Source organism: Triplophysa dalaica, chromosome 25, assembly GCF_015846415.1.
Source record: "Triplophysa dalaica isolate WHDGS20190420 chromosome 25, ASM1584641v1, whole genome shotgun sequence".
In the NCBI taxonomy this organism is placed as follows: domain Eukaryota; kingdom Metazoa; phylum Chordata; class Actinopteri; order Cypriniformes; family Nemacheilidae; genus Triplophysa; species Triplophysa dalaica.
The window spans coordinates 15,536,259-15,548,695 of record NC_079566.1 but is presented as its reverse complement, the minus strand read 5'-3'; the positions used below and the strand labels follow the sequence as shown (position 1 = coordinate 15,548,695).

At 39.4% G+C, this 12,437-nt stretch overlaps 3 protein-coding genes across 4 annotated transcripts in view; 2 read left to right on the top strand and 1 right to left on the bottom strand.

Annotated features, from left to right (window-relative positions):
- stm (starmaker) overlaps window positions 1-12,437 on the top strand; it is a 73,678-nt gene that overhangs the window by 33,421 nt on the left and 27,820 nt on the right. The gene's annotated exons all lie outside the window — the stretch shown is intronic.
- hsf1 (heat shock transcription factor 1) lies at window positions 50-10,624 on the bottom strand. 2 transcript variants are annotated; one of them, XM_056741765.1, is made up of 14 exons: window positions 10,177-10,624; window positions 9,466-9,574; window positions 9,027-9,163; window positions 7,925-8,049; window positions 5,103-5,178; window positions 4,955-5,016; window positions 4,788-4,875; window positions 4,580-4,713; window positions 4,268-4,501; window positions 3,789-3,866; window positions 2,319-2,424; window positions 2,104-2,151; window positions 1,736-1,802; window positions 50-1,372 (listed from the first exon to the last, which is right to left on the bottom strand). In XM_056741765.1, the coding sequence occupies exons 1-14, from the start codon at window positions 10,300-10,302 to the stop codon at window positions 1,173-1,175; spliced, it is 1,590 nt and encodes a 529-aa protein (XP_056597743.1). In that variant the 5' UTR covers window positions 10,303-10,624; the 3' UTR covers window positions 50-1,172. The 2 variants fall into 2 exon arrangements, with proteins under 2 accessions (XP_056597743.1, XP_056597744.1); XM_056741766.1 differs by lacking the exon at window positions 3,789-3,866.
- The window catches only part of bop1 (BOP1 ribosomal biogenesis factor), a 58,546-nt gene continuing 57,092 nt past the window's right edge, over window positions 10,984-12,437 (top strand). Inside the window, exons 1-2 of the mRNA XM_056741759.1 lie at window positions 10,984-11,088; window positions 11,773-12,036. Coding sequence (XP_056597737.1) covers window positions 11,011-11,088; window positions 11,773-12,036 — 342 coding nt within the window. The 5' untranslated portion in view covers window positions 10,984-11,010. The remainder of the gene's footprint in view (window positions 11,089-11,772; window positions 12,037-12,437) is intronic.

Genomic DNA, 12,437 nt, shown 5'->3' with positions numbered 1-12,437 from the left:
AGCAAATTCCACATGTCTCCAAATATCTTTAAATAACTACACCTCCAAATACTTTCAAAATCCTTTTATTTGAAACATACCAGTACACAAAATGTCGTTCACATGCGTAATAAAATAATTTATGTCTAATATTAATGTCTCTCTGGCTATGACGGTCACCCAATGACCGATAAACATCAGAATGGCCAACATTTGACATTCTCCCGGTTCCCGTCCCGCAACAGCCATCCAAAAATATAGTCTCTAGGCCAAGAAATATGAGTTCAATTTTGGTATTTTAGTATCGGATTCACACGTTCTTTAACAGAGCACACGAAGAAGCATTAAAGCAAGCGTTGTGTTGCTCTCAAGAGCCGGTTAGGATGTGAACTATTGCACAAATCTTTAAATCCATTTGTTATCAGAAACATGGCTGATGGGTGACATTATACTAATTCAAAGAAAACAAACCAAAAATAACCCATCTGCCATTAAATATGACATCTGTTGTGTATTTCAGTCATGTGAAATGTTTATTCCAGGCGCGTTTTGTGTTTCAAGAAGGTGTGTTTGTCTGTTAAATCTGTGACTGAACGAGTCAACACAACTGCCGTCTCGTTTTTTTACATTTATTTGTATTTACATGTTTTATTTTTGCTTGGATCTCAATATCCATGAGATGATACATCCAGCATTACTTAGCAATGTACACTGCAAATAAAATATCCATGAATTAAAAACTTGGCAGTCGTCAAGGAGAGCGCCGGGCGTCAACCGTCTGGTGTGGCCGTAAGGTAACTACATAATAATAACAAATCTTTATTAAGTCGGGACGTTTTACACAACCCAAATGTCAATCAACCTGGTTTTTTAAGGTCAGCAGCGCTCTCCTGTTCAAAAACATCCCGATCCGCTCAAATATAAACACACACACACACATCTGTCCGTCTAGCATCATTACAGAGGAAACGATTCAAACCTTCTCATCGGCGTGTCGATTCTAAGACAGGAATACTGAATTTTCTCTATTGCTTTAAAAACATCCCCCAACTAAAAGTGAAATAAAACAGAGTGCTATTAACATGGCTATCCTCCTCAGTGTTACGTGACCAAAAAATATATAACGCAGAGAATACAATTTGGAGAAACCCCCCCACACGGACATGAATCCCTTTAGAGAGGCGCTCGCTGGATTATAGTTTGGGGTCTTGAGGTGCGGGGGACGTGGAGAAGTTCAGAAGGGAGATGGTGGGGTCTTCGGTGGGTTCGGGCTCAAAATAGGTGTCGCCCTCCAGCTCCAGAAGAATGGGCAGATCATTCCCGCTGGTGTCTGTGGTGGTGACGGGGTCGGGGAGGATCACGGGCTGAGCCGTATACTGGACCAACTGCTTGCCTGAAAAACAAATCTTTGTTTAGATGTTGATCTTTTGGCGCTCGGGAGATTTGATGTTCTCAGTCGTGTTTCAATTAAGCATCAACTCATATGTAAGATGAATGACAGAGAAATCTGTATAAGACTTCAGCTAAAGTTTCAAGAGGTCTTTCTTTAATCTCAGTGAGTCCTTTTACATGCACAGTCTTACGCAGATTATGCTTAATAAGATGATATATGTAAGGTCACGTTTATCGGGGAAAGGTCATAAATGGCTAAAGCAAAACCTGATCAGCGGAGCTCGTTATTTGCCCATTACTCCGACTTGCTGGATTTGATTAGATTCTAATAAGAGCTACAAAAAAATTGAAGCTTGTGAAATACCCGAATCACATGAATCTGAAGTGGACTCAGATTCTTTCACCGGATCAGGAGACAGCAGGTCCTGGATCTGTAATAAAGCCATAGATTATTGATGCAAATATGAGAAGAAAATCTGTGTATATAACACAGTACAATAAAAGACAAAAATGTCATGTTGGACAAAAGGAAACCGTTTTCTGATTGACATCTTGACACTATGCCAAGAATGTTCTGATCAGACCAGATTGTTTAAATTCTTTGCATTCAGTTCATTTCACCAGCTGTTATTCATGAATCACGACTAGGCAAAGGTCAAGAATCCTCTCAATGTTATTCATCAAACCGTGAAAGATTTATACAATAAGAAAAATGGAATCCATGACACTTACACTAGCCAAGCTGTCAAGATCCACTTCAGCAGCGGATGATGCGAATATCTGTAAAACACAACAATCTCGATTTAAGATCGATGTCGAAGGCTCTTTTTCAGTCATATAATGTATCCTAGCCGATCAACTCATTTTCAGTAACATTTTATTTTCATATCAATTTTTTATGTCGATCTCCACTAGTCTGACAATCAAAAGTGCATTGAAATATTTACATCAAACAAGGGCGAGCCGTCAAAATTAATAGACTGAGCGTTTAGGATGTGCTGCAGGTTCTCCAGGCCGTAGTCGATGCTCTCCAGATGATCGCTGAGTTCAGACCTGCCGTTAACAAACACACAAAATCAAACCAAACATTCTCCTTTCAGCAATGCATTTGAACTCACTTCATTCCGCCGGTCCCCAGAAAGATCACAACTGTGATGATGAAGGAAGTGGGCTGCTGACCTCATCACATTAGTATCCGAGTCAGGAGAGGAAGGGGTGAATAGAACACATGCCTTTGGATTTACTAACTGTTTGCAAGTTAAAACCGCACAACGCACTTTTTACACCAGTCATCCTCAATTGGCCGACCGCGGTCCGGATCCGGACCTTTTCTTCGTTCCATCCCGACCGCGAGAGCAGACTTTTGACTATTTTTCTTGTAAAAAATTAAGCCGCGCATCTACACAACGTAGAATCACATCACGCGCGCTCTCGGGAACATTTATATAATTGATCTTTTGCCGGTTTATCATCCAAAATCTTTATCTAGCACCGGACGCGCTTCATTTTAACCCGGCAAAGACACCGCGCACGAAGAGCAGCAAACGTATTTTAAGAACAGTAGTGAAGACACTCATAGCAGGTGAACGGACACACAACAGTAAACAAAATGCATCAATTTTAAAGTATTTGTATCCGTCAGTCTGTTTACTGTTTGCCATTTGTCTCCAACCATTCGACCAGATTTGTGATATTTTATGAACCATAACGATTTTATCTACATTTAGCATTAGCATTATTGATCAGCATTTGTGACCCAGTGAAAACCCAGGCTGAAGTCTCATAATCAAATTAATAGATTCATTTCTAGCATTGATTTCTCTAAGATTTTGGCATTATTTAGTCAATATTGAAGATATTGTTTTATTTTCACAGAATATTCTGCAGGATGATTTTATGAAGGACTTTTGCTGATGTTTTCACAATCAGGGTCACATTTTGTAATGAACAACGTTCTAATTGGGAAACGATTTAAAGAGAGAAGAAGTTCGGATATGAATGGCATAGAAATGCTAATTTAGTAAGTAACTTCGTTTTTTGTTTATGTTTAGAGCATTTTAATCGTTACATTACGTTTGTATGTCATAAGTAGTTTTTTTTATTTACAAATATTAATGATCAGGCTTCTAATAAGAGGGCATTCCCCAAATAAATGGCCTGATAAAAGATCACATCTTTAGACGGTATATCCGACTGGGCTAAATTGATTCAATATTTATTTACTTTCAAAAACCCTATCGTCCGGAAGACAATATAATGACCGGACCTCTTTGAACTTTAATCGAAAACCCCTGATCTACACCCTCAAGCAACCAATAAGCATTCGGTGTGGCGGGTACGAGCGAACGCTTGGATTCAATCTGATCAAGCACAGCGTCAGGCGTTCTGGGGACGGCTCGGGCGACTGAAATGCTGACCCGGGAGGCGGTCTGATGTGAAGAGATGTTGTGGGGAAGCTGGAGAAAAGACGACAGATCTCAGACATCTGAGGATAACTGAAAAGAAAGAAGAACAACACTGGAGACAGCAGGGGGCGCTACACACATCAACAACCGGAGCGGGCGCTGTAACGCGGACAGATCGTTCCGAAATGGGTTTGGACACGCCTGACATGTTGGACAGCGCTACGTTTGGACAAAATTAAAACTTCTTTCTAAAGTTTTAATGCAAGTCTAGGCTGGATTAACAAGCCTTTCCGTGCACGCGAGACACCATGGGTAACTTTCAGGTACACATTAGCACTTTCCGAACATATAAAAACCTCTCAAAGTCGGTGCCATGTGAAATAACGGACTGGCTCAAGAGTTAGTAAAGAAGAGCTTTTTAATTGTATGATTTCCCCGGTTCAAATCTTTACGCACGTCTTCCTGAAACGAATGTAACGGCGCGCACTCACTTGTCCAAGCAGGCCACGCTCAGGCACTTCTGCTCGGCGTGGGGCGGACTCTGGGACGTGACGGGCTCGCTCTCCTGAAGGATGGAGTTGATGAAGGTCATTGGGGAAATGGGCCTGTACACGGGTATGCTCGACGCCGCCTCCACTTCCACTTCCACCGGACACACCTCCTCTACCTCAGGACTGTGGGTGGGGCTAGACGGCTCCTCCTTGATGTGGACCACCGGGCTTGTTCTGTGGCGGACATAAAACGTTCGTTATGATAACGGCTTCTGGATATTCTTCACTCCTGGCATTTCTGAGAACACGTGCCTGTCTTCGATCCAGTCCTCATTGGCCACGGAGTTGGACTGTGCCAGTTCGGTGATGTCAGAGATGATGGGCCCTGTATTCACAGAGGTTTCTGAGGCGAACACCCCCGTCCCTGTGAAAGCTGTAGAGGAGGGCTGGAACACACATGTATGATTGTGAAATAGGCATACTGGTAACGCACACAGAACAATCACGTTGGTCAACTCACAGAGAGAGAAGGAGAAGACTCCAGTGAATACTGTCTGGCGTATTTGGGCAGAGAGTGTGTGGAACTGCTGTCATTCAACATGAGAGGTCTGTGAACAAACACAACCAGACACAAACATCACAACCGTACTTTACTGTAAACATGAATACGCAGTATTAGAAACGTACATCTTTCGTTTGACTCCCAGGACTCGGTTGGATCGAGCCAGTGTGATGAGAAACTGGATGAGCTGTGGACACAGAGAGGAGATGTTAGACATGTAGAGTGTCACGCGTTTAATTCACATGTCTGTCATTTGTCACATGTCATTTTTACCTTATTGACGACTTTCTGCTGCTGAGAGTGTTTCTGTCTCAGAGACGCAACCTCCCTCCATAGAGATTCATTCTCACTGACAGACAGACAGACAGACAGAGAGAGCGAGCGAGCAAGAGAGAGACTTTACTTGATTTTATTGATCTTTTCAAATGTTTTAGTAATGTTGCTAGTAATACTATTATTATGAACCTATATTTTATTATTTTACAATTATCTTCAATAAAATTCTCAATAATTTGATAGCACACATGGAGAAAAGTGCGTCCGGAGAAAAAACCCAACAAACAGCAAAACGATGACAGCAGGGACACATCATACACCATCATAAAAATATGAAACATACATCAATCTATGAACTGTAAACATATACAATAATGCACAGACTGAAATGAATAAACAGTCAGGGCTCGACATTAACGCTTGTCCGCTTGTCTGGGACAACTGAATGTTTTGTATGGGCAAACTGAGAGAGAATTTAACTTGCCCGACCGGGCAAGTAACTTGGAAAAAAACGGTGCGACATATTTGTAGAATAATAAGAAGATGTGCATAAGACAGAGCTGAGTGTTTGTTCTTGTTTGTGTGTGACGAGTGATGTTCGAGGATTTATCTGCGCTCTGCACTGTATGAGGATATGAACACATGAACTTTATCTCCAGAGTTGCTCTGAGAGTTTAACTGTTTGAGTGAAGCTATCTGCAAACAGGCGTCTTCCTGAAGACCCATCAAAATAAAAGTCCCGTTACATCAAACACTCAGACTAAAAACACTCTAGTGTATTTGCTATTGAAAATTGATGTGCCCTTGTAGTAAATTGATAAACACTTTATACTATAGTAAATAAATACTATAGTATACTGCAGTAATTTATGTGGACAAATATACCACTATTATATAGTAAAAAAGGAAAAACACAGAACTTAGAAAAGATTCAAACAAATTTAGGAAATCTAAAAATGATATCGCCCTAATTTATCCATCTGTATGTAACAATGTCTTTTGTCAGATATCTGCCCATTCATAATGAACTACACTGGCACATTTCTACATGTGCTGCCAAACTTTAAACCTCTCTAGCACCAGTGCTATGTCCAAAAAAAGTTAACTTACAGCATTAACACTAATAATAATAAATGCTTGCCTTTGTTTTATAGCAGTCCTGGAGAGTAGGCATATAACCAAATTCAGACGGCCAAAGCGGACACCAGTTAAAATGCTTAGAAGTAAACTTGACCAATCTAAATCCCAAACAATTATATTATAATTAAAATGAAATATAATTGTATAAAAGTAATTTTGTACTCTGACAAGTGAATGACAAATTTACTCTGTAGGACAACCACATGACAATCCTTAAATGTCAAGCCCTGAACGGTGTATTTTGCTTTTCATGTGGTTGTAAACCTGCTCTTTCTTCTTTGGAACAAAAAAGGAAGATATTTTGAGAAATGTCTCGGTGGTTTCGTGTTCAAAGAATGGAAGTGAATCATCAACGTTTTTCAAAATATCTTCTTTTGCGTTCTACAGAAGAAAGAAATGTTTGAAATGACACGAGGGCGAATAAATAATAAGATCAATTTCAGGTGACCTGTCGCTTTAAGAGTCGAGCGTCTTTCTGATGAAGTCACACTCGTATCAGACGTTTAAGGACCTCTTGTGGTCTGAGGTCTCGTGTGAAGGTTCAGAGAAGCTCTCAGCTCGACTGTTAAAGAGCAGCGTGCAGTAAGAGACTCTTAAAGAGCCCGTCCCTCTCAAACCCCCCACAGCAGATGGACAAGGACTTTTACAGAGCAGCTGTCTGGGGGGATCAGACCTCTCCTCCCAAAAATATCTCCTTTCAAAATCTTCTCACTTCATTACACACTCTCAAAAAGAACCGGCTGAACTTGAATATCAACATTTGACAAAAAAAGTGCACATATTCGAGCACTTTCGCTTTTTGGGGTTTCACTGGGCTCCTTCTAATCACCAACATTACACTTCAACACAACACCCTATAAACCACCCAGAACCGTCTTACAACACACAAACACATCACAGTCACCTCTCTATGACACAATCTACATGATAATACATACATCTACACGTTAATGAGGTCTGTTGCGTATGAAATGAGTAACAGTGTCCTCGCGTTCATATAGAAATGCAAGTCAAAAGAATAGTTCATTCAAATATAAAAATTCTCTCTTAAAGACACATTTGTGAGAGAAAACGTTTAACAGTTTGATGTTATTTAGCGATAAACACAACGTATAATAGCAATGACAGATCATTACATTTTAAAATGGCAGCTCATTTGACACACGTGACACATGAGACACATGAGAACAAATGTGATTTGACATGACCAATTTGCTGCCACGTTTGAATTTACGCCAGCGATCTGCATAGATAAATAAATATAAACAAATTAACATTTATAAACGATTCACATTTTTAACATGTATGAGTCATCTGGATTACTTAAATGATGGATGTGTTTCCTGGAGACTTGCATTGCCGGTTCACACATAAGATAACAAGGCAGCATTTAAAAATAAAATTTGTATTTGTAAATCGTTTAAGTCATATACATATGGCATGGCGGAAAGTTGAGTAAATAATGAGAGAATTTTCATATTTGAGCGTTTCTTTAAGGATGGTCGGGACGTAATAAGTAACAAACATCCTTCTGTATAAGAATAAAGCTGTGTAAGACGTGTTTGACACACACTACTCAGAAAAACATCACAAACGTGTTGTTCTACACAGGAAGAGGAAGTCACGAGGGGTCACGGTGACCCAGCATATTTCACTGGTGAAGTGTTTGTGTGACGTACTGTTTGAGGGCGCTGATTCTGGAATCCATGGACTCCTGCTTGCCCTTCATGAGCTGGAAATCTGTGATCATTTTAGACACGTTGTCAGAGCTGATCTTCAGATCCTCCTGCTTAATGTTGGACACCTGCAGACGGACACAATGAAAACATCAAAGTGAGATCTGAACCCAGCTCTGTGTGTGTGTGTGACAGCAGTGGTGTCTGCAATGACCCGTTTATGAACTCTCACACAGTGGAAAGCATGTGCTCACGTTTTTTTTCTTTCTGTCCGAGCTGGACGTTTGGACAGAACCGGAGAGGAAAGACTATTAATCGCTGAGTTGGAAAGTTCATCTCGAGTATAGGAGCGACGCTGGATTAAGGCCCCGAGACCTGTAATCCAAACATCTCCAGTTGACCGTCCCTCAACCCTGAGGATTATCTCAATCTGTCACAGAGCCAACTGGCCAATAAACCAAAATTATGACCAATAAAAAGATCCAGCGAGTAAAAGACGCAGATGTCTAAATGAAAATGTCCAAATTATGCATTTTCGAAAAACTTTTCTTCACCAAGTTCCACATGTGGCCCCTTGTGAATGTCCAAATAGTTTAAGCAAATAAACACAAGAGTTTAAATTTTCTTAAAGTTAAAAAAGTTTTTGATATCTCTGTGTAATAACTTGTTCTGACTATTCTTATAGCACCATGTTAACACACTCGCTCTTTAACTTTCACCACAGCATATTGCACTAACGCAAGAATTCAGTGTGAAAGCAGATCATTTATAATCCAACTTTATTAGGTTTTCCACAATGAGGGAACAATTCTGGCAAATATGTGATTAAATACATAAGAAAAGCAGCAGGATCAAAGCCAAACAGAAGCGGCAGGAAACTCTCAAGACCAAAGCCCTAATGACATCATCAGAACATCACCCCAGACTCACATACTCCAAGCTGCTTGGGTCTGTGTTCCGAATAAGTCCCTATAAAGATTAATGAATCAATAAAACCGAAAGGCTGTTTAAAGGTCTTCTGAGGTCAAACACAACACTGTTAAAATCACATATGATCTTCAGATGTTTTATGTACATGGGGGGTGGTGGGTGGATTCACACTTACAGTTGTAACCTTCCTCTTGATATTCTCCAGCAGGTGCTCCTGTCCACGGATAAAATATGGATGCTGGAATTCTGTGTCGTCTTTCTCTGGTTTGACCAGCCCGCCCTGCTCGATGTGGACCACTTTGCGGAAACCATCTAGTAACGAGACATACATGCATTTGTTGACTGATCTCCTAAATCGAAAGAGAGAAAATATGGCCCTTATAATGCTCAAGCTCGCGTCCATTTTTTTAAATGATTTCACCCGAACGACTTTCTTGACATTATAGCAAATTGCGCATTGATCAACCTAAAAATGTATTATAAACATTTTTCTGAATCTAAAGGCAATTCATTCAAACCAGATGACGTGATCTAGTCTCCCGGCTCCAATAGAATAGTTTATTAAGTTAAATACACGAACGAGAACATTACAAAGAAACAGTTTGTGGTCTTACACATATTGAGCTGGCGAACAAAACTGGCCATATTATTGTGCTTGAAGTATTTTGGAAGAACATCTTTAGAGAACCGGCCCTGATCAAACACATGGAAGCTGGTTCCGTTCTGAAACAGATGAGAGAAGTATTATTACGGTCAACATATCAAGACGGCTCACTTTGAACAAATAACTGCATCACAAAACTAACAATCAGTTGAAAAATAGATCTGTTTATTTAAGCGCCCTTATTGTGTATTATTGTAATATTGTATACGGTTTCATCCCACTGAAGACGGCTGTGTCAGTCCAAGATTACGTTTTCACAAAATGGGAAAATAAAGTATAATAATCAATTCAATAAAAAGAGCTAAACATGAACTGACATACAACAGACCAACCATAGCAGAGTAATCTAAAACCCAGTTCAGTTTATTGATCTAAAACGTTCTTATAGGAGTCTTCGTTGAGCCTACAATGACGCAATTCAACTATAATAGTGTGTAGTGTAAATGACACTGTTTTAAGTCTAATGTGACCCTTGACAAGACAGATCTGATGAAAAAACAACAACAAAAAACAAAGAGGTTCACTTTAGGATACAGATTATAAAACATCGGAGTTAATTTTACGACACAATGGTTAGGCCCAAAATAACGCAATTATAATCCAGTTCTATGAACAGTCAACATCAACGCCCTTAAAACCCAAATCTGGACTGGTAACTCACAGGACTCCAGCAGATTAACGGGTCTGTGTCCGGATCCTCTACCAGGGTCCAGAGTTTTGTTAGAAAAGCAGGTACATTGTTACCAGCAACCATCACTCCTCCGGGTCCCACGCTGTGATACTCCATCACAGATAATATATCGATTATTTCAGATGACGATTATGATTGTTTATGATAATAAAACCTCTCTGATGACTCGCTGATCCCGTTCAAAGTTGGAACGTGTACGAACGCAGACAATTCCGTTCAAACACACGACTGTGACTCTATTGATCCTCTCTGGTGTTTCAGATTTTGTTCAAAGAGTGACATTTCAAAACAATTTTAGTCGAATGACTGGTTCTGGTGATGCTGATAAAGTGGAAATTTCCATTAAATACACATCGCGACGAACTGCGTACTAGAAAACAAGCAGCGCAGAGAGGTGTCGCGCGATGATGGCGTCACCGCAACGTCGACGAAACGTAAAATCGTAATTCTCAAAATATTTTACACTAAATACGTTAGGAAAATCGAGTAAAGTTCGATTATTATCGTTTTTATTGTAGCTAATTTGTTTGTTTTTTGAAGTTTATGGTTTTTATTCTTTCTGGACGCGTTCCCTTTGAACTTTGACCTTCTGCCTCATACGCAGTTGCTATAAAATAAAAAAGTATTTAAATGTTTTATTATTATTTTATAAATATACCGTTTTGGTTATCATACGGCCATATTACATTTGAAACAGTCTTTCGTAAAAAGTAAACAAAAATTAAATGAATAAAATCTCGAAAGCGTCACGTTTTTACCTTTAACCTCTGACGTAATTGCAACCCACATGGTCACCGTTGTAGCATGCGTCCGGCGCCGAGTTCAACAATGAGTAAATTAAAGAGTAAAAAGAGGAATATCGATGAGGACGAAGATGATCAGGTATACAAACAAAAATAACTTTGTTTTGATGTCGGGCAGCTTTATTAAGTAACTTAGCACATGTTTAGAGACGTTAGCACGTGTGTTTACGTAGTACGGATAGCTCGCTGTCCATGCTTGATAAATGTGATATTCATATTTTTATTAGACTGTATCACATTGTATGACAGATAGATGTGTAATTAATACAATTTAATTTACAAAGGTACCTAGTTAATGCACACTATTGTAACTGTGTCTAGTATGTGCGTTTTCTATCATCCTACTATAAATATACTCTAATATACCATTATTTATTGAAAGCAAACTGTTAAAATGTGTATAATAATATAGTAGCTACCTCACGTTGATAATGTATACTACATTATTTTGAAGTATTAACTATAGTGAATTTCTAACTGTAATAAATGAACTGTACTCTGCTTTATATGTACTGTGGTAAGGTTTAAGTATACTATAGTATATTTCGTTTTTTTTTTTACTATAATTCACTGTAATACAAACTAAAGTATATCTGCACTATTAAACTTTTCATTTACACCATATTTTACTTTATAATAAATATGATTATGGTCCACACACCAACAACTGTACTGTACTTACCTCACGTTACATAACATCTGTTTTAATGTGCATGGTTTTTTTTCTGTTGAAATTCACAATCTGTCATGTGACCTTTCTCAGCTGCCCATCTTTGAGAAGGACAACAGTAAAGATGGTCATTTAGACGATGATGACGATGACGACGAAGGTCAAGCTGATCACTCAGACAGTGAGGAGAGTGTCTTCTCTGGTCTTGAAGAATCAGGGAGTGACAGCGATGATGAGGAGGAGGAGGAGGATGAAGAAGATGATGATGTTTCTGTGCTAAAGAGCTGTGATGTAGAGGAAGATAAGAGGACTAGTGAAGATGTTCAGCTGTCCACAAAGGATATTACAGAACCTCAGGTACTAATTCTGTTATTCAAAATAGGGGTGCGCGATATGACGATATTTGATCGCGAATGATTAAAATGACTGCAAGATCCACTTTTTCAGAATAGTCTTTACATCGTCCTATATAGTGCAAGACATGTTATATCCGTTGCTGTTCTATTGAATTCGTCAACATCCTTGCGATAGATTGTGCCACGTTAGCAAGCTCGTATACGTTGCTTGTGATTTCAGTAAGATTAAGTGACGCGGTCAGTGACGATGGAGGGAAACACGGAGGAGATGGTCCCTAAAAAAATTCTACAGTTTGGGTTTTCCCCAACTGACACGGCCCAAACAAGAGTTTTTTGCAAATGTGGCAATGATATGATTAGCACGTCGGATGGCAACACAACGAACCTTTTTAACCACCTCAA